This window comes from Diaporthe batatas, assembly GCF_019321695.1.
Source record: "Diaporthe batatas strain CRI 302-4 chromosome Unknown Contig00003, whole genome shotgun sequence".
Taxonomy (NCBI): domain Eukaryota; kingdom Fungi; phylum Ascomycota; class Sordariomycetes; order Diaporthales; family Diaporthaceae; genus Diaporthe; species Diaporthe batatas.
In genome coordinates, this window is record NW_025408550.1 from 2,698,723 (window position 1) to 2,725,678 (window position 26,956).

Consider the following 26,956-nt stretch of genomic DNA (forward strand, 5'->3'; position numbering starts at 1 on the left):
CACCGGCAAAAGAGGGAGCAAGATCGACCTCGCTATCAAGCTCAACCTGCTACCCCTCCTCGTGTCCGAAGGGGACCCCGAGGATCGGCAGACTCCAAGAGCATACAGTAGCTGCGTGGGCTCCGGCGAGACGGCGCTCATGGGCAGGACCAAGCCCTTGGCGGCCCACGACAAGGCCGATCCGCGGCGCTGTGTCGCCCAGAGCGAGGGCCAGTGTGGGCGCAGCCCATTAGGTACGCCATCGCGACCAAGAGGCACGGCTGGGTCACCAACGAGGATAAGCTCGAGGCCATCATGGAGGGCAAGGGGGAGTCTTTGTTAGATGTTGACTGGTCTGAGGAGTTTGACGAGACGGCCTGAGTCTGTGGGCCTGTCTATGGAGTCCGCACTGTAAGATACCGTAGATCGATGTTGGGGCGATGTTTGCTCATACAACGATACCAGAATGGGAGGACCTCGCCCTGCGATTTCGGGCCCCGGTCAAGCCTTGAAAGTCAATGCCATTGGAGAGGAAATCCCGTCGCACCAATTTTGCTGAGAAAAGCTGGTCATAAGGGACGACGCCGAGTCACGGTGGTTTCACACTTTGTATCGCGCGCCTGACAGAAGTTCATTCCGCCCCATGTACATTGTCACAAGCGTCAAGCAGACTGGCAGACAGAGCATTGCTTCTTTCTCTTTGGTGGTGGTGAGACCGTCGTTCTATCTTACAAAGTGAAATTTGGGTATAATCGCCTGGCTCATGCTCCATCGAGAAAAGCAAACTCGAAATGCAAAATTGATCGTCCAAGAACGCCTTGCTTTTCTGAAAATACGCTCCATGTCATGAGACCTTGCGGTCCGGAAACAATGTGTATGGATGGAATCTTCGGTGCAAATGGCAGCTTTACGATGCTGTTACGGTTCCGCAGTATTGGAAATCTTGGCGTGGCCTGACCATGCTGTACAGGTCGGCAATGTGATATCATGGGCTTTTGCATGTTGCGTGCTCAGCTTGGGGCACAAGCTTCGACCAAGGGACGCCTCTGCTTTGGTGTGTTGCGGACTTTTGTAGGAAAAGTGAGGACTCCATTTTTTCTTTCTTTTTTTGGGGAGATTTGTGTAAGATGCTTCTTCCCGGAACTCCAGCCTGGGCGTCTGTCCTTTTGACGCTTGTCCGCAGCGAATTCGATCATTTGATAGTACAGCAGTTTTGCCGAGCAATGTGCGGAAACAAGTAAGTTTGGTATGATGATGCTGATTATCCGCCCACCGCGTTCTTCTTCTGTGTCAATCTTGTTGTCTCCTCAACCAAGCGGCTCGATCGTTGAATCGCAAGTAACCCATTGTCGTCTCCCGTACACACGGTCCCGTCTTGTTCTCGCAGTCGCCCAGGTCTCTTCACTTCTCCAAAGGTGGATCGTGTAGAGGACGCTCCTAACGTCGGGGTCGCTTATCTCTGTCGTTCGGCGGCATTTCTGAAATATCACTCCTCCGCTTCCTGCCTGAGCTTCGCTCGTCACCTCTTGGGTCTCGTCGATCATCACCAAGCTGTCTTGGTCCGTCCCTGGGTCCACCGCGCATCGACCCGCCTCTACCGCTGCCACCCCATTCATCTCCCGGTCTTCCTCCACTGCCACCATCACCTCTGCCGGTGTCACCTCTACTATCTCCCCGATGTCGTGGTTCGCGACCAGAACCTGACGGTTCTCTACCAATACCAGGCAGAGGGTCACGATTGCTACTTGTTGAGGTGGGTTCTCGCCCAGGCCGTCGAGGTTGAATCGGTTCATGGTTTGGGTCGCGGATGCGATTGCTATCGATCCCTGCTGGGACCCCAGAGCGCCGGTCGTGCCGCTCGGCCTGGTCATTTCCACGTGGGTCTTTCGTGTCTCGATCTCCGCGGGGGCTCCGTTCCCGTCCAGAGTGACGGCTCGGCCGATCGGGCCGTTCACGATGTTCCCTGCGTCCACTCCGCTCATGCTCACCTCTGCTTCCAGGGAACTCTTCGTGCGCATCGCTTCTCGAATCACGAAGTGGCAGGCCACTGCCGTCGGATCCAAGGGCAGGTCGATCCTGTGTCACGTTCCGGCGTATCGGGTCTGGCCGCTCTTGGACCGGAGTCGAGACTGGTGATGCGCCGGTAAGTATCTGAGCGTCAGAGTCTGGCATGCTCTGCCTGGGCCGGCGATGGTCACCATCCCGCTTGCTCCCCGGGGTGATACTGTCTTGAAGCTTCCCAAGTTGTCTCCGAATGCTGTCTCGCTGTCGGTCCTTGTTCGCGGACGGCCCTGTAGGAGCAGAGTGTGGTGCGTTTTGTTCCGCTATAGGGGTGCTCGGGTGGCTACTCTGCCCTTGGCGTGACGCCGATGGCCCCGTGGGTGTGGCAGCTCGGTCGCTGGTATGGATAGGGGGCACCTGTGGACGTGAGTGGGAGGGTTCCCTTGGCGGCGGCGGAGGTGGGGGAGGGACTATGTGCCTCATGCGATCCGGATGCATTGGCTGTTCGAATTGATGAGCGCGGTCGGAATGCAGACCACCGGCCGGCAAAGAGGGTGGGCCCGTCGAGGAATTTGCCGCGTGATCGAATTGATTCGAAGGCCCTCTGCGTGGCCGCGAGGACGACGGGCCAGTCGGTGGTTGCCGATCCGGTGACGGTGCCCGATTCGTATCTGGTGGCGGCATTCGTCCATCAGATCGGGGCCCTGACGGCATGGATGATATCCTGGTTGAATTTCTCGCACCGCGTCCACGGGGTCCCTGCGGCGCTTCTGTCACCGTAGGAATTGGGTTCAGACGGCCATAATTAGGGTCCTGCTGGGCCTGTCGGCCACGATCCGATTCATGTGGTCGAGGTGGGCCATGGAATGAGGCATCACGGCTGCGCTCATTAGGCTGACGATCCTGGTCCCTCGGCTGCTCGATATCTCTCGCTGGGAGTTGAGATGAGTCTCCCAGATGTCCGTTACGACGAGAGTGTCGATCCTCACGAGCGTGACTGTCAGACGTGTTGGCCGTATTGAACCTATCATCCCTTCTAGGTGACTGCGTGCGGGACGAGGCCCGGTCTCGCCCACTATCCCTAGGTGAACGGGTCGAAGAGTGAGGCTGCTGCGTCTGCAGCAAAGCAGCACGCTGGGGGTTGATCATCTCGGTGCGATCTTCGTTTTGAAGGAGAGCTGCTCTCTCGGGATTGATAGGTGGCTCAGCTGGAGGTGTCTGGTCAGCGGCTGAGTGAGGCGGCTGACTTGCCGCAACATGCTCCCGAGGACCTCGACTGTCGCGACTGGACGACGTAGGGGCGCGATCTCTGGACGTGCGAGACTCTCGGTCAATTGCCATAGGTTCACCACGCACCGCCTCACCCCTGGAGGACTCTCCTCTAGTCGGCTCCCCACGGCGCGGGGAAGGGTCGGGCCTGCTGGACCAGTCACGTTCGGAGAGCCGACCTGGATCACGAGACATCCGCTCATTTGTTCGGCGTTCTGATTCTTGGTCTCGCCTATCCGTACGGCTGCTCTCTGGCTGACGGTGCTCTCTTGAGTCCCTACCGTCGCGAGAATGATCCCTCTGGTCCCGCAGTTGTTCTCGAAATCTCTCTCTTGGATCTCTCGTCTCACGTGGTGGCTCCTTTGGATCACGAGTTTCTCGGCCGTCTCGTGGCGGGTCGCGACGTTCCTGCCCATGCCCTTGCGGGAAGAGCTCTGGTCGATAGTGAGGTGGAATCGGAACCTCTGGGCGGCTAGGCAGACCATGAGGAACCCTATCGCCTCTCGGGGCCGTGGATGCTGTTCGAGAACTCTCACTGCGTCCACTAGAGGCGGGAAGAGGCGTAGGGGAAGGCACGACAATGTTTGACTTCGGCGTGCCTGGCCGGCTACCTGGTGCTGAGGCCCTCTCCTTGAAGGTAGGTTCCCTGAGCGACTCTCGATCTTGACCTGCAGCAGGGCGCTCAGGTCTTGCATGGATGTCTGAAGGGGCAGCTGAGACTTTGCTGTCTTTTCCGTCCTTGACTTCGCCATCCTCGTCGTCTGCAGGCGGGGCAGATGTTGTGCTGGTCTTTGTCAGTGATTCCCTGTTGACTGACTGCGAGGTGTTTATCGGGAGCACTGACTTGGCAGGTTGTTGGGGCTTGAATTCCGCAGCCGTGGGACGCAGATCGGACTTCGCGTTTTGGCCAGCCATGTCGACATCCTTCGGCCCGTCCTGCGGCATTCCGGACTACTGAAAGTTAGTTGATGTGAATTTCGTGCTGCAGCTGAGATGCTTACCATGTTTGGGCGGAAGGCTGGGACGGCAACCCATTTGGATTCTCGCTTCTTGAGCATAGAGTAGACGGTCAGGGCGGTAACGGCAAGATCCACGCGGTGACCCTCTTCTGACGAGCCTTTCGTGACTTCTTCGCGTGTCTTGATCTCGTCAAGTAACTTCAAGAGCTGTGTTCCCATGAAGTTGACTGCTGGGAAGAAGTTTGAAACCGCCTTGAGGACTGTGAAGGCGTTCCTGATGTGCATCCACTCCTTCGTGCCTTGCAGGCAGGCTTTCAGCGCTACGTTGAGATTCTTATGCCACTCATAGTGAGAATCCCGGAAGAACGGGTGCTCAATGAAGCTCGTCGGGTTGCCCTCGTCATCAACTGCTGTCGCGAACCCAAGGAGGTTTCGTTTCGTCTTCCCAAATGCCTCCTTCTCATAGGTGGTCTTATCCGCGTGCCACCTCGCAAGATCCTCCAGGATGCATTTGATGAAGCGTCCCAAATGCTCTGCTTCACGAACCGTGCAAGAGAATATCATTGCTCGAAGTCTGTTGGCGTTGAAGAATCGCTCGTAGAAAGCGGACAGCTTGAAGTTCGGTGTCTGGTTCTCGTGAAGGAACTTGAGCATCCTGAAGCAATATTCCGTGTCCAAAGACGAAACGAGGAGGCGGGGCAGTATGCAATGTTCCAGCAAGGCATCCGACGTTAAGGTCGCTTCTGCAATGGTTCCAGAGAACCACGATTTAGACTGTCTCGCCAGCCGGAGCTTCGTCTTGTGGTACCGCTCGATATGCACTGTCATCTCTTCGCGGATCGACTTGGCAAGTCCCAAAAGTGACTTCTTCTTCTCCGCTTTCTTGTTCATTCCCTGTCGGGTCAAATCAGAGCGGTCTTTCATCACGTCCTCTGCTTCTTTGTTGAGCCTTTCGTGTTCAGCCTCGTAGTTTGACTGCGGAACGTGCAAGTCACCCAGTGACAGCGACCAGAAAATGACGTAGAATTCCGGGCTTAGATGTTGCCAGGTCTCTGGAGGCCGGATATCTTGGATAGTGTTGACAAGCGGCTGAAGAACATCAGCGATTGGGTCCGACTTTCGCGTGTCAGCCGCGGTAGGCGGCGACGGTGCGCTGGACGCGTTCTCGTCGAGCGCCATCTTGTCCTCGGTCTCCTGTTTTTCTTCCCTCCCGGGGTTGTCCTTGACAGCCACTGGTTCGACAACGTCTCCATTCATTGTCAAATCACCATCTGCATCAGCACTCTCTTGGGTATTTGGGTTGTCGCCACGGTCGTCCTTGGGTAGAGGCTGACTGGGGATCTTGCTATTTGCCATGCGGTTTGCCAGGCTAGCTCTGCCGACCATGAATGCTAGGTCCACATCCAAGCCGTAGCCGACCATCAAGTCGATGATGCTCGGAATATTGGCGTCGAAGAGGTCGGGTGTCAAGTTGCTGCGCAAGAAATCGAGATACTGTACCAGGGCCTGGTGTACTTCGTCCATGATTGTGGCCAAGTACTTGACGTGCGATTCATCCTCGGGCAGTTTGTAGAGAGCCGATTGGCGGTACTGGGCCAGATTTACCAGAAGTCTCCCCGCGAGGTTGGAATCCATTAGAGACTGCGTGAGTCGTTCCGCGCCATGTACGGATACGTCTCTGCGGTCTCCCAGACTAATCAGTGTCTGTCGCCGGAGCACTTCACCACCCGTCATTGCTCGCATTTGCACGTCAGTGAAGTCAACATCAGGGACCACGCCGGCCATTGTTGAGATGAGCTCTCGGAGGATGACAAGGTCGGTCGAGTTGCCCTTGGACAATTGGTTGTTGACGTATTGCAGGACAGGTAAAGGTTTCATGTGCTGGTATCGCTTGAAGACTTTCCCGGAGAATTTTGAGAGAGCTTGGAGCCATTTGCTTGTGAGTAAGACTGATGTTTCCTGAGTTCGGCTTCGGGCTTTGCCGCCCAGGGCGCTCATCAACGACCAGGTCAGGACATCGTAACCCAGGTCCGTAAGATATCGAGCGCACTCGACGAAGGCCTCAATCAAGTTCGGATATGCTTCAATCTGGTCAAAGGCAGTCTTGAATACGATGCCTGGAGATGCGTATGCAGTCTTGGCCAATTTCTTGGCCATTGTGGACAGGTTCTCCAGTGAGAGTCGCTTAAGAATTCCGTTGGTCTCAGATCTGGTTCTTGCGAATGCCGACTTTATCGACGAATTGCGTGAAGTTTGGCCCTGAAACCATTCCGCATAGATGTTATATCGGGTGGTGATTGGGTAGAGCTTTAGAAGATCCCAGACAGCCTGGACCGCGAACGAGTTGGCCTCAGTCATGCTCAGAGCGGGGACCAGTAATCGCTTCAGTAGATCTTGCCAGCGCCCCATGTTCTCTGAAGACTGGTCTTTGGCCAGGCTGGAAGCTCCAATGGCGGCGATCTTTGACAATAACGCTGCATCCTTGCCGATGTTCACCCCCGAGAAGTTCATGAGCGTATCGCATAGCGTTACGACATCTTCGATCGTTTGGCAGACTGGAATGTTGTCGGCCCAGTCATCCCAATAACATCGGTACAGTGTGTTATCCTTCTCGCCGGCTGGGTGTGGCCAGCGAAGTGGGCGCTTGGGGGTAGACTGTGTGAGCCGTACGGAGCCCTTCGAGACCCCTCCCTGGTCCACATCTGGCATCCTCTTCATCGGAATCTCCAAATCATTGCCGACCTCGCTCGATGAAGTCCTGGTCTCCTCGAAGACTTTCTGTACCGAGTACGAGATTAGGCGATTAATAAGCTTGTGGAGATCCGGAAAGGCTTCCGTCAGCCACGGGAAGCGTGTCAAGACAAATAGGGCATCCGGGAGTGCTCCGAGGGTGAGAAGCTCAGTGACCAACTGAAACTTTTGATAGTATTTTTCAGGCTTGCCTTGCTTCGGCGTCTCGGCGGTGGGTTTGGCCTTGGCCTCTGGGACGACTTTGGTCGGTCTCGGGGCCGGGGTCTCGTCAGAAGGCAGTTCTCCGGCCATAGCGAGAGCACCGCGGCCTCTTCCAGTCTTTGCCCTCTCCTCCTCCTCAAGAATCCTCAATCTCGTTTCCCTGACCGATGTGTTCATTTCATCGTCAGACGGAGCAAGATGCGGCCACAGGTCAGCCAGTGAAATGAAGCCTATTTTTATGAGCAGAGCTGTCATGAAGAAGAGATTCGCAGGGACGACCTCCTCGCCTGCAGTCTTGGACTCATAAAACCTCAACTTGAACCCTAGGAGCTGTGCCGCGACTCTGTTGCCCTGCGGTGGGAAGGTTTTGGTAGTCACCATCCACTGGGCTGTTGGGTCGAGAAGAGATATAGCATCTTCAGACTCTGGACTGGCATCCAGAACAGCCTGCAGACGCTTGAGCTCGGCTTCTTCAACTTGCCGCCCACCGAGCTCAAAAAAGGCATCAATATGCGCTTCACGAGCCCGATCCCAGAACCGGATGTCGCGCTGACGTCGCTGCTCCGCGAGGACAACTTGTTCCTCCGCGCTGGTTGTCCAATGTGCTGAGTCTGGTAGAGCCCATTTGGGGAGTCCTCCCAGAGCATCGGCAGACTTGATGTGGCTGCGGGGCCACCATGAGCTGATTCGAAGAAACTTGACGAAGAAGCGGTTCTGCTTTATGAGGACAGAGGCAAAGACATCGAGCGTCACGTCGAGGACACGTCCAACGTCCAGGTCAAAAGTTCCAATAAGACCTTTTACCCTTTCGAAGGAGTTCTGGATAGCTTCTGATGTCGGTGGCTCTGTGTTGGAGGTTGTGAAGAGCTCCGTAGCAAGCTTGGCATATCCTTCAGTTTCCTCTCGTAGCAGGTTGTAGTTGGCCTGTTTGTAGAGGATGTTGGTGGCTTGTCGAATCCCCATCTTGGTGAATGTCTCGCGAATTAGTCCCAGCTGCTCCAGCAGAGCGGGCTCTAGGACAGTGCGCATCAGAGCCGGATCAACACCCGAGGCGACAAGGAATTCACGTAGATTCGCATTGTAGGAGCCGGAACCGACGTCTACGTAGATGGCGAGAGTATCAAGTAGTAAAGTGTGAGTGTCGAATGTGCGAGGGTTGGTGTCTGCGTCTTCAGGTCGAGTGCCGATGATCTGCTTCACGATCTCGCCGGCTTCGGCTGATCTCAGGCGGAAGTCCAGACAAGATTGCACCAGCTCCTGAAATATTGTTGACAGCTCCTGGACGTCCTCGTCGTTCCGCGATTGTATGCCATGGTCTATCACGTCTTGGCGGCCGTTCTGAGACCAACTGCTCAGCCGCGCATCCGTTACGATCTCGTAGTGAAACCCTGACTGCACCGGGGGAGGCAGCGTTGGTGAGGGCAAGTTGGACGGCATTTTCGTGCTAAGTGGCGTGACGGGAGGCTGGGAGGAGGCGCTGGAAGGTCGCGGCATGGTAGGAGAGTTCAGAGGTGAGCCAGCGGCCGGCGCGCCTGAAGAGGCAGTGTTCTGAAAGGAGTCGCGACGCTCGTTACGGCGCGTCGACCTGCCACCAGCACCAGGTCGATTTCTGTCGTGTTGGCCGAGAGGAGCGTTGTCAGGACGATGAGGCGAAGGCCGGCCGCTGCCCGAGTCGTTAACTCTCTTGCGCTTCGGACCCATCTTCAAGTCGGCACCTGCTTTTGCTGTACCATTGACGCTAGCAGACTGTGACAGACGGGAGTCAATCTGAACAGGCTGGTGGTGAAAGAAGCCAAGCGGCACGCCCGGCTGAGGGCGGAAGGCGACGCTTTGTCTAGCGCAAAGGTCCGCAAGCTGATGGACGTGGTCGGCGTGTCGGCCGCGTCTGGCGCGATGCGAGTGTGATCTCACGACGCAGCAGGAGCGGGGGGGTTAAAGGAGGGGAGGGAAGGTCAAAAGAAATGAGATGAGCAGGAGACGCTGGTCACGGAGTAGTTCCAGCGTCGGGTTAGGGAGCGGCATCAAGGAGAACGGCAATCAAGCTGGTGGATTGTCGTCGTCCTGCAGTTGGCAGAGCTTGGGCGAGGCTCTATCGCAGGATGCAATGCACCTGGCAGTTGCTCGCCAAAATCGACATCCGAGCTCAAGTGGAGCCTGCCGGTGGAGCCCGCCTCGTCGGTCGTTGGCCACCAAACAAGGCTAGCGCGATGTGGCTTCTTCGCAGTGATGGACCGGGCGAGTTACGGCCAAATAATGTCACTACCGTTTGTGTCGCTGCGACCAGCCTGCAACAGCACTGGCTTGGACCTATCATTGAACAGGTATGGATAACACCGATGCAATTCTCCGTATGACTGCGAAGAAGACTGTGAAAATAATGCCAGCTTTCCTCACACTAATCACTCATTGTATTCGGCAACAGGGTGCAATTGTCTGGACCAACTTCTTATCGAACAAGGGCACGATGATGCAGGTTACCTGGGTACATCATGGATGTATCTATGCCGGGGCCCCACTCGCGGCGACGTCAAGTACTTAGGTACCCGACTAAGAGAATGAATGACTCTTCAAGCTTCACTTCCCAAGTCTTTCGCTCCCCATGACTCTGCCACTTCTTGTACAGTCTTCAGAACTAGTTACCAAGCGATCGCCATCTAGCACTTCTCTATTCTCTCCGTCTGAACGGGCATTGGGTGTTTCGCATTGGGCGTTGGTGTTCGAGATCGATTTGCACAACGGCTTTGGGAGACAATGACCTCGGACGCCACAAACGGCCAGGCCGGAAGCGGCAGATATGGTGAGTGATATCCTGGGCACCGTCAACCATCATCGCATCCAGGCCCGTCATGGCATCAAACTGTATCAAAAGACCGGTGACTGAATACATCCAAGAAAGAATCACTTCGCAGGCGGAGAACCCGTTCGCGAGTCTGATCCCAGACCAGCAAATCGCTATCATACCCTCTTTCACCCTTGAATCCGGTGTTACCCTACAGAATGTGCCTGTTGCGTATACCACCAAGGGCAAATTGTCTCCCAACGGCAACAATGCCATGGTCATTTGCCATGCCTTGACGGGCAGTGCCGACGTCAGTGACTGGTGGGGCCCGCTACTTGGTGGCCACGGGAGGGCCTTCGATGTATCCCGCTTCTTCGTGGTCTGCATGAACAGCTTGGGCAGTCCCTACGGCACCGCCAGCCCGGTGACAGCCAAGGACGGGAACGTGGACAACGGCAGATATGGCCCTGAGTTCCCACTCACCACCATACGCGATGATGTCCGGTATGTTGGTTCTAAACGAGACATTTTGCGTTCGCCATCACTGACCACTCCGCCAGCCTCCACAAGCTGCTTCTTGACGACCTTGGTGTCAAGCAGGTCGCCGCTGTCGTCGGTGGGTCTATGGGCGGTATGCTAGTGCTCGAGTGGGCTTACTTTGGAAAGGACTATGTTCGCTCTATCGTGCCCATTGCAACGTCAAGTCGCCACAGCGCCTGGTGCATCAGCTGGGGCGAGGCCCAGAGACAGAGCATCTACGCAGACCCCAAGTACGACGACGGGTACTACACCTTCTCAGATCCACCAACCACTGGGCTTGGGGCAGCTCGAATGTCAGCTCTCTTGACATACCGCAGCCGCAACTCATTTGAGACCCGCTTCGGCCGCAACATCCCAGACCCATCTAGGCGCCAGACGATTAGGGAGATCCCGCGGCCCACCACGCCGTCAGAGGCTCATTTCAATATCCATAACGACGGTCACAAGATCAACCGACCTGTGAACTCACGCAGGGCCAGTCAGAACAGCCAAGGCGGCGAAGGGAGCCGGGCAAAGGCCGCGGCTGATGCGGCTGAACAGGCATCAGACCCTCAATTTCATGGGCCGAAGTCTGAGAGTGTTAGTGGGGGCGACAATGTGCCGACATCCCACTATTTCTCAGCTCAGTCCTACCTTCGATACCAGGGTAGGACCATTGCCTTGTAGCCCCCCACGTGGACATCGTACTGACCTGATCTCCAGGAGAGAAATTTGTCAAACGATTTGACAGTAACTGTTATATTGCCATAACCAGAAAGCTCGACACTCACGATGTATCGCGAGATAGGGCGGCCGGTATCCCTGACGCCCTGGCCCTGATCGAGCAGCCAGCACTTGTCCTAGGCATCGAGAGCGATGGTCTCTTCACCTTTGCCGAGCAGCAGGAAATCGCCGAGCACATTCCCAATTCCAGACTGGGGAAGATTGACAGTCCTGAAGGCCACGACGCCTTCCTGCTCCAGTTCGAACAGGTCAACAAGTACATTCTCGAATTCCTTCACGAAGTTCTCCCAGACATCATGCAGAAGGGAGGCAACGACGCGGTTGCTGAGGCATCCGTGGGCCAACTCACCAAGAGCAGCACATTTGGCGAAGCCGAAGTTGAAGATATTACTGCATGGTAGCGTGGGACTGCAAGGCGGATCCGAGTGGCGCCCTGGTTTAGTTGCAAGGTGAGCGAAAGTGCAGGTGATTTAACATGTTCAACTCGTGTACAATCAGCAATTTTTTGGGTTCAGGGGGGTATTTGCATAAAGGCTGGTGTGTTTGGCGTTCAACTCGCCCGTTCTGGCTCCGGGGTCAGGTTATGATTTCACGTGTTCAAACAAGTGGTTTTCAGGAGGTAAAAATGCTGTGTTCAGTCAATATCTAAGCTAGCGAATCACATTGCTTCGATTCGCCAAAGCGACACGCCCCATGTCGATGAGTCTTGTTTCCGTGTCCGCGGATGAAGGGATCACTGTTCATCTGAAGGCCTGTCAACACCAGACGTTGGAAGTCGGAAAACAGCGATGAAATCCGGGTACCCAGTCCCTCTCATCAACCTTGTTGTTTAAACTTCCCCGTTTGTGGGACGAGTTGGCTGCAGGGGCAAACCTTACAGGCTTGCCCTCCATGTGCCGGGCCTGGCTTGGCCGATGGCGCGAGTGTTCCGGATAGCAGCGGAGACAGAAACAGTCTCCGGGTCGCGTTCGAAAGACCAACGGTCCTAAACGGTCCTGAGCCGCACCGTCGTCAGACTCGGCTCAATTCAGCCCGCCGTCAGCAAGTTGCCTTGCAGCTCGTGGCGAAATCGCACCAGGATAGGGGCCAGGCTGCACACAGCAGATTGGCATGGTGAGAGTGGTGCCCAATGAGGAAGCCGAGGCACGTATCTGCACGCCGTGAGTGAGCGACATCCCACGTCAGATACAGACAGGAGTCCAGCACTGGGACCTCGCCGCACGCTATCTTGTTAGCGGCATATGGGGGCTATCCAATAAATCGTTCCACTCCAGCCAGCCTCGACATGCCGAGGCGGCACACAGGAGAAACCGACGAGGCATGTCTCGTGCTTCCCGAAGAGCCTCCAGCCTCTCCGGCGTGTTCTGCCCAATTATAGAAGATGGGCGCCCCGAGTTTGCTCAAACCTTCGCGCGCCGGTACGTAGGTAGCCCTACATTGGCCGTGCGTGTCTTTCTGACGTCTCAGCATTTGCTTAGCATTACAAAAGCGTACATGCAGGACATGCTAATGTCAGGTACCTCCCCAAGATGCCAACTGCCTTGCCCATGTGCAGACTAGCTCAGCACCAGCGGCACCAGCCGGGACAGTCCGCAGGCCCCTCGTAACACGCCCTGGAAGCTTATTATAAGCCGACCAAGCCGTTAGCCCTCACATTTACCCGCCTCTTGGGGCCTTCTAGAAACTCTCCTGCATCATCATCCAGCATCCAAGATATCCGCCGACGTCAAAGTCACAACATATGTTTTCTTGGGTTCCGATCCGCCATTGATTATCATTTCGCCAAGATCCAATCCCGTCGAGTCGAGGCAAGCAAACGCAGAATAACCTCACCCTTGGGCACCTTATTCGCACCCATGGAGGGGTACTGCACGACGGCGGCAGCCTGATCAGTCAAGTTGAGGCACAGAGAGAGAGACGGAAAGAGAAAGACTATGGACATGCTGCCGGGGCTGAAGACGGCGGCGGCGGCGGCCCACAGCCGTTCATATGGGGGCAACAACGCATTCCACAACTTCGGTGGGTTCCACTGACGCAAAGAAACCCATCTACCACATCGATTCGCCAAGGCTGACGCACAGCAGCAAATGACTACTCCCACATCCAAGATCCCAACCTGCGGAGGAGGCTCGCGCTATCTGAGATCGACAGGACGCCTTTTGGTTCATATCGTGGGTATTCCCTGCGTCTCGATTCCCTCCAAATACTATTGTGAACACATTGTGGAATCCTAGCCACTGACACGATACGACAGACATAAGGGCCGTGTTAATAGCCGGGGTGGGCTTCTTTATCGATAGTTATCAAATATTCGCCATCAATCTCGTCACGGTCTTCCTCGGCCTGGTATTTTGGTCAGGCTCCCCAGAGGACTCGCGAAATGGCTTCGGCGGCAGCTTCGGCCATCTCCCTACCTCGGTCAACCAGGCTCTGAAGGCATCGACGAGTGCGGGAATAGTAGTTGGCCAGGTTCTATTCGGATGGCTGGCTGATTATCTCGGTCGCCGAAAGATGTACGGCTTTGAGCTTGGCATCATACTGGTGGCCACGTTGAACTTTGCGTTGGCAAGCCCAAGCCCATCGGTAAACTCCACAGCCGTATTGATATTCCACCGCGTTATAATGGGTGTTGGTATCGGTGGTGATTAGTGAGTTGGCACCTGGAGTCCTTCAAGCATCTATGTTTGAATTATCATCCTATTGGGTATATGTTGTCTGACCTAAATACAGTCCTCTATCATCCGTCATTACATCCGAATACGCCCCGACACGATTCCGAGGCGCAATGATGGCCAGCGTCTTCTCCATGCAGGGCTTTGGTCAACTCATGGCCGCTATCGTCGCATTGATCACGACAGTAGCATTCAAGGACTCCTTCTCTGGCATCACAGATGTGTCCGAGTGTGACTCGAGGTGCCAGATTGCGGCGGACAGGTGCTGGCGCCTCATCGTTGGCGTCGGCGCGCTGCCAGCCGTCTTCGCATTGTATTACAGAATCACTATTCCGGAAACTCCCAGGTATACATTCGATGTGGTTCATGACGTGGAGAAGGCCGACAGCGATATCAACTCCTTCCTCAGCAAGTCCAAAGGAGAAATCGACATTGTGCGGCAGGCTCGTTTACTCAAGGTGGCTGGACCGTCCCTAAACACTCCGGCGGCTTCCTGGCGCGATCTGGTTTCATATTTCGGACGTTGGAAGAATGCCAAGGTTCTCCTTGGGACAACGCTCAGCTGGATGTTCCTTGTAAGTTACTGAACCATCGTTCAACCTTTGACGCTCGCGGCTGTCTAAGTATCTGCTTTGACTGACCCCAGGTGCCTATTGAAGGATCTCGCATTCTACGGCCTAGGCCTGAACAACTCCATCGTCCTCTCAGCAACAGGTTACGTCAACGGCGAAACTCTGTACCACAAACTCTACAACAACGCAGTGGGCCTTATAATCTTGTCCGTTGCCGGCTCGCTCCCAGGCTACTGGACCGCCATCTTCACCATCGACACCATAGGCCGGAAACCCCTCCAGGTCGGCGGGTTCCTGATCCTCACCATACTATTCTGCATCCTAGGCTTCGCATACCACCGCCTCAACGCGGGCTCCATGTTCGCGCTCTACATCATCGCCCAGTTCTTCTTCAACCTGGGCCCCAACACAACCACCTTCATCGTGCCGGGCGAGTGCTTCCCCACCCGCTACAGAGCCACAGGTCACGGCCTGTCCGCCGCATCAGGCAAGATAGGCGCCATCATAGCCCAGGTATTTATTCTTTTATAAATATGGAAAAGGGTAACCAATATATTGGGACGAAGTCGTGCTAAAGATTTTTATCTAGATAATCTCCCTCCCGCTCATGACCAAGAGGAACGGCGGCAGCAGCAGCGCCCGCCTGGACACGCTGATGCAGATCTTTGCCCTCTTCATGCTTTGCGGGCTATTCACCTCCTTCCTCATCCCCGAGACCAAGGGGCTCACGCTCGAGGAGCTGGCCGGCGAGCCACCTACGAGCTATAACTCGGGCCGCAACGGGAGCGTGTCGTTCGACGCGGCACCAAGAAAGCGCTGGAACCCCTTCGGCGGCGGCAAGCCCGCCGGGTTCTCGTACTCGCGCTCCAGGGGGGCCAGGAGGTCCTGGAGGCGGTGGGCGGACGCGTCGTCGCCCACCTCGCCCACCGCCTCGGCCGCAGCCGCCCTCTCTGATCCGGAGACGTGCAAGCCTGTGCCGGCGAGGAGTCAGTGGTGGCGGAGGAATCTCACCCGGCGGCACGGGTCGGGCGGCGGGCACAACAGTGGTGACTTTGGAATGAGAAGCAGCACCTCATCGACGAGAATTATTGGTACCAGCGGTCTTATCACCCCTCCGCCGGCCAGTTCCCCTGCTTGGAATGCAGGCTGGGGCCGGATAGAACTTGTCAGGCCACCGGACAATATCAGGTTAGAAGATGTGGGAGGTCTCGCCACCTAGTAGAGTAGAGGGACTGTGGAGATAATACGAGATCCGGTTGAAGCGGTCACAGGCTCTCCATCAGTAAATACAAAATGACTTTCTTTGCAAATGAGGAGAGATAGATATCTTGCTGTAATTCTTCCATATTTACCTTGGCCCATTAGCGTATCTGTACCACCATTGCATTTTTGTGCAGAGGCCACACGAACAGTCAAGCGGTAGCACGGAGCATGCTGTCATTGGCAAGGCTCAGGATATTGGAAATATGTTATATTTTGAGACAAAAAAAGAGGCAAGGGCCGAATCTGTAATGTACACCCCGCTAATGCTTTGCTTCCTAACAAAATAAATATGGAAAGATTCAACAAAAAAGAATAATGCTCTGTCGGCTCGTAGGGGTATTTCCGTACTGTTTCTCCTTGAAATAACACTCAGCCACCCACCAATCCCTGCCCTCCTTGCCTGTGATTAATGTTTCTTGTTGACAACCGACTTCAGAACCTCCAGCTTCTCCTCGGTTATCCTGATTGCTTCCCTGACCTCACTCTCGTCCATGCGATCTTCTCTCAGCTTCTCGGCCATTGTGCGCGGCTCAACCACCTTTTTCCGCGTGTGGATCTCGCCGCTGTTAAGACGGTCCATACCCACGCGCTCTTCGAGCCACTCCCAGAGCTCGCTCTCCTCGCGCCGCCACATTTCTTCGTAGGCGGCGAGTCGGTCAGGATAACCGTAGAAGCCAAGTTCCGAGCCGTACGGCCTAGCGGTCGGTCTCGGGTTGAAACCGAAGCCGAACCAAGCAGCGACGAGCAGGCCAACAAGAAGACCGTATACAACGTTGCCTGTGAGAATTGGTCCGATAATATCCACAACAGGGCCCATAATTCCATGTAGCGGCTCGAGCATTCCCCAATCTTGCTTGGAGGAGGCCTTGGTAGCCTCCTCGGTGTCACTAGTGACATTCGAGATTGCAGCTGCCTTGCCCTTCTTGCCCTTCTTCTTGCCCTTTCCGGCCCCTGGGGCAAGTGGCTGGCGGGCTTTTGATGACACAGCTGCTTTGAGACCAGCGAAAAGATCCTTGCAGTATTGCGTCTGACCTTCATTGGCACCGTTCTCGATGGGACCTAGCGAGAATTAGCTCATGGTGTCCTAGGCCATAGACTGTTCAGGATGGAGTTTTGTCTTACCTTTCAGCCAACTCTTGCCAGTCCACTCCACGACGCAGTTGATTTGCACCCGCGTTGAGTTGTTTTCGGCCCAGGAGAGACAGTACTTGGTCTTCACGCTGAACACGTTGCCACTAGGAACGTCTGGGTTTTGTGTGCTGACCAAAATGTTGACAGACTTCTCAAGATCGAGACTCTCGAGGTTTTCTGACACGATACACTTGGTCTGCTTCGGGCCAATCGAGCCACTCAGCGGCTTGATATACGTGTAGTTCCTTGTTCTGTTGTCCAGAGTAAGCCCCTTCTTGTCTTCCGATTGCAGATCTGTGCATTTCTGATCCACTGTGAGCCACTTCGCCATCCATGTGACTGCAGTTGGGCCAAACATCAGGTCATAGACCTTTCCGAGTGGTGCCGGAATAACGTCGTCTCCGACGATCTTCTTGTAATGTGTGTCGGCGTCGCCGCAGTCTGTGGGGGCATGTGTAGCTGGGCCGGGGAAATCTTGGCCAGGTGCTCCTGCCGGCGCATCCTTGGGCTTCTCGTTTGGTACACTAGCGGTGACAGCGCCTGAGGGCTTACGAGATACCGATTTCTCCAGAGCGGACTCGAGAAGCGGCGGGTCCGCCGCCTGGCTTGGCGCAGGGATGTCATCGTCATCCTCGTCCTCGTCGTACACGTCGTCACCGTCGTCACTCTCGTCCTCGTCGCCGTCCACATCCTCCTCGGCAGAGGCTGAAGCGCTCTGGTCGTTGCCGACGATGGACTGCGCGTCGACCTTCTCAGTCTTGTCGCCGCCTGTTTCATCCAGACGAACCCCATTGAGGGAGCTCTGAAGTTCGGGATGGCCCAGCTTCCAGATCTTCACGATGAGGTCATATGTGGAGTCTCGGCTTGTGAAACTGGCGAAGATGTGTTTGGCGTGGAGCGTTGAGATCATCAGTCCGTTCTTGAACAGCAGAGCTGTGCTTCTCTTCTCTACAGACACAATCTCATCGAAGCTCATTACCAGCGTGGTGACCCATCCAAGGATATTGCTGCTAAAGCACAGGTGACCCTCAGACACGTACAGTCGTCCATGTGCCAGGATCTCACGTTGCAAAGCACAACTGTAGTCCTCGATAAGGTAGTCATCGTCGGGGACGCTCTTGAACAAAGCGTGAAAGTCCCGATTTCGCTTCTTGCTCGCAACAGCAAACCCGGTCAGTTTCGGCGCGCCAGATACGCTGCCTGGCTGTGACAGGGCAGCATTTGCAGAAGCAAGGGCGGCGCCAATCGTATTGCCAGTGCCTCCGGTGCCGTTGGTGCTACCACGTTTCCTGTTGTGACGGCCAATGGCGCTTCTGATACTGCCACTCCGATGTATACCGGTGATTTCCTCATGCAAACTCCCCGGCGGCGGTGTCTTCTCGCCGTGCGACGGCGGCTCTGAACCTTGGTAAACAGACTGCGGCCTCTGCAGGTCATCCCACGGGACGTCACCGTTGGGCTTGACAGGGGTCGTTTCCGCTGGCGCCGACTCGGATCGTGATCGGTTGACATCGATTTGTTCTGGAAAACTGGGCTTCGTGGGCGTGGTGGCCCTGGCAGCCGGCTCGATGCCCAGGTGGCTCAAGCTGAGGTCACCCGAGCCAAGGGTCTTGACGGCAGGCTCGTGCGACTCCATTGCCCTGTCACTCGATGCCTCGACGGAGGGCTCGACCTCGACCTTGTCGTCTTCGACTCGGCTGCTTTGCACGTTCTGTGCAGGGCTTAGGCCTCTGTTTTTGGTGATACCCGGGCTGATGTTGGTGTTCTGGATGGTGCTGGTAAGAGTGTTGGCGGCGTTCTGCGCGGCGGAAAGCACAGATCCGAAGAATCCAGAAGCCGGGTTGGAAGGCGTGGGAAGGCCGTTCTCGGGAGTTGGTGTGAGCGGTGCGGAGTGGATGGTGGACAACTTGCTGGGCACCAGGCTTGCGGAACCCGATCTGCCACGTCGCTGGCTCAGCGTAGGATCCTCGGCAGGGGCGGTGTTCTGCTGCGGCGGAGACTGAAGCTTAGGTAGTCTGGGTCTGGTAGAGTCGGTCGGCGTTGGGGGGGTGTTGACAATTACTGGAGTGCCCTGTTCCGAGGCACCAGGGGTTCCCGGCGGCGTGCTTGTGACAATGGACTGGCCCCTAGAAAGGCGACGAAAGCGCTCTGATGAACCTGTTCTCTGTTGTTCCGTCCGCTCTTCTATAGCAGCATTCTTGGAGTCTGTGTCGGGATCGGTCGTCGGATGGGTCTTGGGAGGATCGGTAAGCTTGTGGGCATCGGTTATGTCGGTGGACAGCCTTGGGCCTGCGGTCGATGGCCGCCTCTCTGGGCTAGATGCTCCACTCCCGCCCCCAGACAGCTTCGAGGAGCTTTTTTTGGACCTAAAAACGCCCTTGAGCCGTCCCACAGGCGAGGGTGATCTCCTACTGGACTGCGATGCTGGAGGCGCAAGTCCCACCGAGTTTTGTGACCCAAACGGGTCGGGCTCTCCTGGATGCTCCGTGGTGACTGAGCCCTGTGAAGGCTGGGAGCCTTGCTGGTAGTATACGGATTGTATGAGGGGGTTGTTGGTGGTCAGGTAGCCGATCTGGGACGGGTGATTCGAGATCACAGCCGGGCGTTCTGTAACAGAGCTGTGGTGGGAGGATTAGTACCAAGAAAAGAGAGGCCGGCACGTTGGCCGGTGGGAGCCCAGGGGGGTAGCTCGTGAAGGGTTCTGGGTCCAGATGGAAGGGCTGATGAGTGAGGGACAAAGGAAATTGGCAAGGATGGCTATTTTGGGCAGGGAGCTCGTGAAAGACGATAGTAATTATGGGCAGTCGGGAGGGTCATTGCAGTGGCACAGCAATGGAGACGGTAATAGTCGGTGTCAGCTTCGACCAGGTCCTTATTAGATTGCTGACGGTGCCAGTGCTGGTGTTGGTGCGTAGGCACTTGTGGTGCGGCGTATTGCGTATTAGAGTCGCCGCGCTGGCTTGGAGGAGGATCGGCTCAGTGATCTCTCACCCATCCTGCGGGTAGGGGTCAGGGGGGGCCATCTTGGGGGGAGGGGGGCGCCGAGGGGCGGACGAGGGGCCACCAATTGGTGTGAGAAGGTCTCAGGGGCGGCGCTAGGAGCACGTCGCGGTCGCAGCATCAAGATGGGCAGCCCCACGGATTGGCAGTTTGGGGTCCAGCGCAATTCGCACGACGGGCGCACGCTGCGACTCTGGCAGGGCAGGGAGGGTAATGAGGTGCAGGAGGGCTGAACCTTACTGGCCTCTCAGGCCTCAGGCCTCAGACTTGAGAGCTCAGACTGCCGCATAGAGGCGGTCGTGCTGGGATGTGCCTCTGAACAGACCTCGACCATGCGACGGGCCACGCGAGGGGGTGCAGTGCAATAGAGGAATGGCTGATATAGGTAGGAAGGTATACGGAGTACGGAGTATTACTTACAGTTCGGGGTCTTCTGAGTCGCAGGATGTAAGGCTGGGATCGTCGTCCACTGACTCCGTATCATCGGCCAGGTTGTAGACATGAACCGAGGACTTGGGATGGTCGTCGATCTGTCCGTCTCCAAGCACATCAGACGTGTGACTGCGCCTGATGCTAGAGCGCCTGGACCGCCCTCTCGGCAGTGAGGCAGTTGCGCTGCCGCTTCCGATGCTGCTACTGTCTGCATCTCTTTCGGCGCCCTCACCCACAGACCCTGCCCTCCCGCGACGGAGGGACCGACTCTTTCTCAAGAGCTTCCCCAGCGTCAAATCCGACATGTCGGGCGCCATGTGGCTTGCTAGGCCTGGGCTGGGCCCGGGGTGGTCTGGCGGTCAAAACGTCCAAGCCGTTTGTTGTTTGCCCTCTGTCGCATTCAGCAGCTTCTCGGAACTGGGCCAGAATGCGCCGGCGCGACTCGCAACTGCACGCTCAGGCTGATGCAAGGAAAGTCGAGTCAATAACGTCGGTGGGTAACCCGTCGGCTTGAGAGTCCAGTCAAGGTCGACTTCATGGCAACACACGGTGTAGAGTCGAACGGGTACAAGCAGCTTGCCCGGCCGTGTCGCCCAGGTGGGATCTTGTGAGACTCGCTGTTCCTGGCTGGGTACCGGTAGAGCAGTGAGTGGTCAATGGGAACAGCGGTGGATGTTGTATGTCTGCTGCCTGTTTGTCTATTACGTCCATGACAACACCAAACTAAAGAAGAAAAATGTTGGAAGATGAACACGAAAGGGCTTCCTTTTGCTCCAAGTGTGTGGCGACCTGGGAACCCACCGGCTGCGACGGCTTCGGGACTGGACAAGCGACAAGCTACCCAACCAGTCTTGCCTTTGTACGAGGCTGGCATTACGGAGTACACACACGAATCTGGACAGGTAACTACGTACCACAGTACCTACCTGGGTTACCAACCTTGTCTAACCCTGCGGGAAGCTGTCAGCATCTTCGGTAAGTACCGACCGTTCTTGCTTTATTTTGTTTAGGCTGAGAGGCCAGGTGATGGAACTCTCGTGGTCGGCAACCTTGCAACGTCATCTTGTCGTGGTTGGATCCAAGACAGGCACTTCCAAGGTTCCAACAGCATCATTCCCCATAGGCCCTGCCCAGACAGGCGGGTTACTACTAGCGCTACCAGAGCAGGTACTCAGTACGGAGTACCACCCGGTTCTTGATCTCTGGGCAGGCAATCAGACCAGGAGCTCCGTCCCACTTCGGCGCCGATGCTGTGTAGCCCCTCGGCTTCATCCCGCCAGCCATTCTTTGTACAACACCGTTGTGTGACAGGACACCACTCAACACAACTCAACGCCGCCGGTCAGCAACTCGCCCTGCCTTTACCACAGCGTTCCTGAACCTCACCACGAGCGAACCGCGAACCAACAACGGCACACCAAGCCACCCGGGCCCCTCAAATCGGTGTCTTTTTATCTGCAAGGCTCCCCAGCCCCGCAGGCGCATATGTGGCCCTTGTCCTTGCCAGGCGGTTCTTGTCTTGCGCGGGTGACACTCGACTGCGATAGGAACCGTGTTGCTCGAGCTGGCCAAGATGGACTCCGCGCCTCTCATCAAGGCATGCCCGTCCTCCCTTCTCCTTGACCGCAGGGACGGTTCATACTGACTAGTCTTGGCAGGCGCATGATCACGCCAAAGCCGCCTCAGACGCTACGCAGACAGCCGACTCCACTGTCGCCATCAACGAGCATACCCTCGCCGCAGGAGAGTTCTCCAATGCCGCAAAGGCCACGTCCAGTATCGAGGCCCTTCGGACCCTTCGGCTTCTCGAACAACACCACCAGAAGCTTTCTGAGCTTATCAAGTTCTCGGTAGAACATCCCAGTAAGCAGGCGAACTTGGAGAAGCATGATCGCGAGACGGGAGAAAAGGTGGAGCCCGCCGGCTCGGAAGGCTCGTCTGCTCCTGTCGTGGGCAGCGCATCGAAGGCGCCTGCGAACATACCCGGCTTGACACCCCAGCGCCGTTATCCCCCATCTCGCGAGCTCTCTTCCTCCATCGCGAGCAACCTAGCGTCTGCGCGGGGTATTCGTGCCTCGAGATATCGGGGTCAACCACTTGCGCCTAGCATTTCAAATGACCAAGCGCCAGGGAATGTTGACCTGACAGCCCGGAGTACCGGTTCGCGTACAAAAATGCAGCACATGCTTGATAGCAAGACTGGAAAACAAAAGCCGAGCTGGGTGCCTCCAACTCAAGGTCCGTCCCCGAGCTCCCGTCCTCCCTCTGTCGGCGAGGCTGCGGAGACCGAGCCTGCCCCTGGGAATACGCCAGCCGATGAGGGCTTCTCCCGGTTTTATAGTACCTTTGGTAGCATCATCAACCGCCTCTCGACGCCTTTGGCTTTCGCTGGTCTCCCCCTCATCTCTGAGGAATCCACTGCTGAGGGTTCCACACCCGAATTTGCGCCACACAAGCGAGATCGCGGCAAGGCTGTACCACCGCCGAGCGAAGAACCGGACTTGTCCAAGATATACTCGAAGGCAGCCTTACGTGCAGTGCATCGCGACGGCCATGCCGTCAATGACTCGTTCTATGTCGTGCCCACGAGCGGTCACACTGTTTCATATGCCAACATACTAAACTTTGACCAGAAAGAGAGGAGGCGTGCCATGGCCGCATCGATTCATGATGGTGAAGCGGAGACGGCTGATGATCACGATGAGGATGATTTTGTTGATGCAAGGGAGTCCCAAGCGTCTTTTTCTCCCAGCACCAAACGCCGAGTGGGTAAGAGTCAGACGGAACGGGATCTTTACAATGTCATCGAGGAGCTCAGTACCGAAAATGCCAGCCTGAAGAGTATGCTCGATAGGGTCACAAAACGCTTGCAATTATTTGAAGCTAGTGCACAGCACTCTCGCCTCGCCCTGGCGGACAGCATGCGCATTGCTAGACCTGGATCGCCAATGTCACATAGTGGTGGCGCCCAGGGTCAAGTGACTGATGATGCGCTGAAGAGGAGGAACCAGGAACTGGAGGAGGAGTTGATCGCGGCCAGTAAACAGTTTGAGGTGCTCGACAAGGAAAACAAACGGCTCAGGCACAACCTCGAAAAGTACCGCGACAAATGGGAATCATTGAAGGCCGGGGCGAAGGCGCGAAGGGGTGCAGCTCAATCGAGCGACACATAGAGTAGCGTAGTGAGCATATGAGACTCAAGAGGGAGTGGGCGAGCGTTTAATCCCACAGTGGGGCGAAGAATCAACAAAATGTTGTCAAAGGCAGACTCCCTTGACCGTCCTGGCTCATCGCACTTGATTCGTTTCCCAGCTCCGTAACTACCTGGGTACATATGTTTATACCCAGGTACAGAGCACCCAGGGGCGGCCCGTCAACTTGGGACGCTCTCCTTCCGTCGCACCTGCCCGAAACCTGTTCACACCTTTGCAAAGAGCGCAGTCGTTAACCTCTGGAACAATCTACTGAGGTCAGCTCCATCTCTGCAGACCCATCCTCCTCGCTCACTGGGGACCTTTCCACCGAGCTCGACAACAAATTCTAACGTCCAGACTTCCAAAAGCTCGCTGTCCCTTTGCAAACAGAATCCAGTTCGAGCATAAGGCAATGGCAAAGAGAAAAGGGAAGAAGGCGAGAGAGAGGGCGCGCCTCTGGGCCACACGAAACCAGCAGAGGCAGGCAGGCCATGACGCGCCCAACAATCAGAACGATTCTCGCGACCAAATACAAGCACCACATGCCAACATGACCCCTGACGATGCATCGGAAGCGTCACTACGAGGTGGCCTTTTGGAACTAGCAGTCGATCGCGGAAAGTTTACCTTCAATCCATCAACAATCAACGCTCACGACGAAGGCGACCAGGACGTCACTCTGTTGGACATTTCACCCGCCAAAACTGGGGATGCCTACAACCCACTGTTTGGAGAGGTCTCGACTGTTGAAGCCCATGGGATTAACATTTTCAAGGTCCAAACTGAGCCTCTTCGCTTGTCGACCGAGAATGCCGAAACAGACCCAGACACACAGCGCAGCCTTGAGGATGTCTTCACTGAAAATCCAGGCAGCAGGCTCTCCGGTCTTGACGCAGAAACACTAGCCTTTGCAGGACAGGTTGTGAGGCAAGTTGTCTTGGAAGCAACTTACGATTTCCTACAAAGATGCATTCCACGAGGAGAGCAGCACAAGGTGTGGGACTCCATTCGCGGTCAAGACGACGGAAAACCTGATGCCAAATACTCAATTGCCATACCAGAAGGCACAATGGACCTCAAGAACGGTGTGCGGTCTGTATCACAACTGCTTGGCAACTGCATCGACATCCTCTCTCAAAATAACCAAGTCACAGACCAAAAGACCCTCAAACTGTATCTGGGCCGAGCCGTGACACTCTGCGATGCGTTGAGTAATGAAGAGAAAAAGCAAGCTTTGGCAAAGGCTGCCGACGAGCTCGACTGGCTCATCTTGGGTCTCGACTGCAAGACCATGGAGCTATACCGTGTTGCCAACCGGCAGCTTGACAAGGTCAACATGAGCTGTCCCATCGCTGCAGAGCAGAACGGAGAGAACGCAGAAGGGGTACATGTAGTACGACGATGTGAGGAGCGAAATATGCTTCAGTCGATGCAGCGGTCACATGGGGAAGTCAAGGAGAAATTTCGGATCCGCTTCATTGAAGCACTGCAGAGTCTGCTGGCGCTTTGAGTACAGCTGCGAAGTGGCGACCAAAGTCGTGCTCAACTGTTCTCTATGAGAATTGTTAGCATTCCAGATTTCTATCACAGAGGCTAACGTGAGATTTGGGTCACTAAAACGCCAAATGAGACTAGAGACTCCATTCGGACAATCAATCAAAAACCTTGCACAATTTCTCAGCTTGCAAAAATCCTGTGGGGTGGCTGTTCTTTAGGAAACCCCTCTGTGGATGCTGTCCCATAGGATGTTACCACACTGGAGATCGTCTCACAGAGGACTGCTCTATGAGAGGTCATCAAATAGAGGGTATCTCATAGGAGGCTATCTAATAGCAGGTGGTCCAAATGGGAGCTTGGGTAGTAAGGACATCTGGAACAACTGAATAGCTAACTCCATAACTGCCGTGGTTGTGTATAATTGGCAGACACCTGAGTTGGACTAGGAGGTTTGTTTGAGTTTTGCGGAGGGAAGATCCCCAGACCGTGACTACTCCAGACGGTCGGAAGCTAGCGTGATCTACAAACCAGTAGTGGTGTTTCCAGACTATTTCGAAACAAGGAAATATGACGTCTCTGCAACGGCTGGTATGACGCGGATGTCTAAGTAAACTCTCATTCGGAAAGCCCCAACCTCCCAAGTACCTGTCTGCTCATCATAAGTCCCGCCCGATCATCATGGCCTTACAACTGAACCTTCAAAACAAAGTAGATAGCCAAGATGGCATACATGATCACAGGAAGCTGCAACTGTGGCCGGCATGTCTATACGATCCCAGAGCCCAAAGACATGAATTTGTGTCGTGAGTAACACGACCGCTGAGTGTTGTGTGTGAAACCAAGCACAGCAGCAAACCCTTCTTACGCATACTGAGTAATAAATCTTACCCATGGTCGACAGACTGTATCGATTGTCGCAAATGGGCCGGCGCAATGTAAGTAAGCGGAGATCCCATGACCCCCTACCCTTTTTAGATGGATACAACCAGGAGGATATCTAGGTGCTACATCGGGTTGACCAATAAGCCGGGTGCACAAAGGCACTCGGCCCACCTCTTCGTACAAACGGCAGACATCCAGACTACGAGCCCAGAGCCCAAGACGTACACCCAGAAGGCGGACAGCGGGAACGAAATGACACGCGCCTGGTGCGACAGCTGTGGTGCGGGTATTTGGTTGAGATCGGCAAATAAGCCCACTTTGACGTTTCTCAAAGCAGGTGAGTCAAGAGAAAGTTCAACTGATGCTTTTAGATGTTGGGACGCTGACTGAGTCAACGACTATGACAGGTCTGTTCAAGCCTGGTGACATACCCAACCCGACGATGGAGAACTGGCTGAAGAACATGGAGCCCTGGGAGACGCCAGCCAAAGGGACTCAGAAAACAGCTCAGGAGGGATTCGACTGAGATGGGATTTCATTTTCCTCCAGCTTACGAATTAATAGGTTAGGAGGTTAGGAGGTTAGGAGGTAATACCTGGATGACCTTTGGGCTAGAGGGCAGGAAAGCTTGCCCCGAGGACCTCAGGTTTGGAATGCAAATGGAATTGAAAATAATTGGACTGGGTAGTGCCCAGGGACATGCTCAATCTCAAACTCAATGCCACCTCCTCCTGAAGTCTGAATGTATGATGGTGTCCCAGTATGATAATAGAAATGAGAAATTTCGAGCGATACACTCGCAGTCAGATATCAACATTCCATAATGACAATCAACCCTCGCTCGAGATGTCACGGATTGAGATGAAAATGAGATCAACTCGAAGATTCTGCACACCAAGGCTGTGGCTTGAAGAAGCAAGCACAAATTAGATCGCATGTCTTGGGTACACGGAGATATTCTCGAGCCGATCCTACACCACCTATTTAACGTTTTCAGATAAGCATAATAAGCGCACAAATGCCGAGGCATCCCGTTCTTCGAAACTGTGCCAAGCTGGCGGTACTATTATACGGGCACTTGAGCACTGCCGCTGCACATGTGCGCACGAAA

At 55.4% G+C, this 26,956-nt stretch overlaps 7 protein-coding genes across 7 annotated transcripts; 5 read left to right on the forward strand and 2 right to left on the reverse strand.

The window, feature by feature from the left end:
- Positions 1–77: 77 nt before the first annotated feature.
- Positions 78–9,256, reverse strand: KVR01_002489 (uncharacterized protein). The gene is made up of 2 exons (XM_044792495.1): positions 4,251–9,256; positions 78–4,200 (listed from the first exon to the last, which is right to left on the reverse strand). Exons 1-2 carry the CDS (start codon positions 8,859–8,861, stop codon positions 1,417–1,419), a joined length of 7,395 nt encoding a protein of 2,464 aa, XP_044647504.1. The 5' UTR covers positions 8,862–9,256; the 3' UTR covers positions 78–1,416.
- A 204-nt stretch (positions 9,257–9,460) lies between these two features.
- KVR01_003231 (homoserine O-acetyltransferase) lies at positions 9,461–12,424 on the forward strand. Its single transcript, XM_044788863.1, has 5 exons — positions 9,461–9,481; positions 9,583–9,957; positions 10,053–10,443; positions 10,500–11,125; positions 11,182–12,424. The coding sequence occupies exons 2-5, from the start codon at positions 9,912–9,914 to the stop codon at positions 11,601–11,603; spliced, it is 1,485 nt and encodes a 494-aa protein (XP_044648246.1). The 5' UTR covers positions 9,461–9,481; positions 9,583–9,911; the 3' UTR covers positions 11,604–12,424.
- Positions 12,425–12,526: 102 nt separating this feature from the next.
- Positions 12,527–15,926, forward strand: KVR01_002083 (uncharacterized protein). Its single transcript, XM_044788758.1, has 6 exons — positions 12,527–13,221; positions 13,287–13,373; positions 13,457–13,850; positions 13,933–14,449; positions 14,534–14,959; positions 15,036–15,926. Exons 1-6 carry the CDS (start codon positions 13,137–13,139, stop codon positions 15,663–15,665), a joined length of 2,139 nt encoding a protein of 712 aa, XP_044647098.1. The 5' UTR covers positions 12,527–13,136; the 3' UTR covers positions 15,666–15,926.
- On the reverse strand, positions 15,903–21,070 carry KVR01_002787 (uncharacterized protein). Its single transcript, XM_044791161.1, has 3 exons — positions 20,261–21,070; positions 16,832–19,458; positions 15,903–16,768 (listed from the first exon to the last, which is right to left on the reverse strand). Exons 1-3 carry the CDS (start codon positions 20,587–20,589, stop codon positions 16,116–16,118), a joined length of 3,609 nt encoding a protein of 1,202 aa, XP_044647802.1. The 5' UTR covers positions 20,590–21,070; the 3' UTR covers positions 15,903–16,115.
- A 259-nt stretch (positions 21,071–21,329) lies between these two features.
- KVR01_002303 (uncharacterized protein) lies at positions 21,330–23,540 on the forward strand. Its single transcript, XM_044790787.1, has 2 exons — positions 21,330–21,869; positions 21,931–23,540. The coding sequence occupies exons 1-2, from the start codon at positions 21,846–21,848 to the stop codon at positions 23,443–23,445; spliced, it is 1,539 nt and encodes a 512-aa protein (XP_044647318.1). The 5' UTR covers positions 21,330–21,845; the 3' UTR covers positions 23,446–23,540.
- A 338-nt stretch (positions 23,541–23,878) lies between these two features.
- Positions 23,879–24,976, forward strand: KVR01_003878 (uncharacterized protein; the record flags this gene model as incomplete). Its single annotated transcript, XM_044783606.1, has 1 exon — positions 23,879–24,976. The coding sequence occupies one exon, from the start codon at positions 23,879–23,881 to the stop codon at positions 24,974–24,976; it is 1,098 nt and encodes a 365-aa protein (XP_044648893.1).
- Positions 24,977–25,753: 777 nt separating this feature from the next.
- Positions 25,754–26,443, forward strand: KVR01_002701 (uncharacterized protein; the record flags this gene model as incomplete). Its single annotated transcript, XM_044795038.1, has 4 exons — positions 25,754–25,766; positions 25,865–25,898; positions 26,004–26,182; positions 26,253–26,443. The coding sequence occupies 4 exons, from the start codon at positions 25,754–25,756 to the stop codon at positions 26,369–26,371; spliced, it is 345 nt and encodes a 114-aa protein (XP_044647716.1). The 3' UTR covers positions 26,372–26,443.
- Positions 26,444–26,956: the final 513 nt, after the last annotated feature.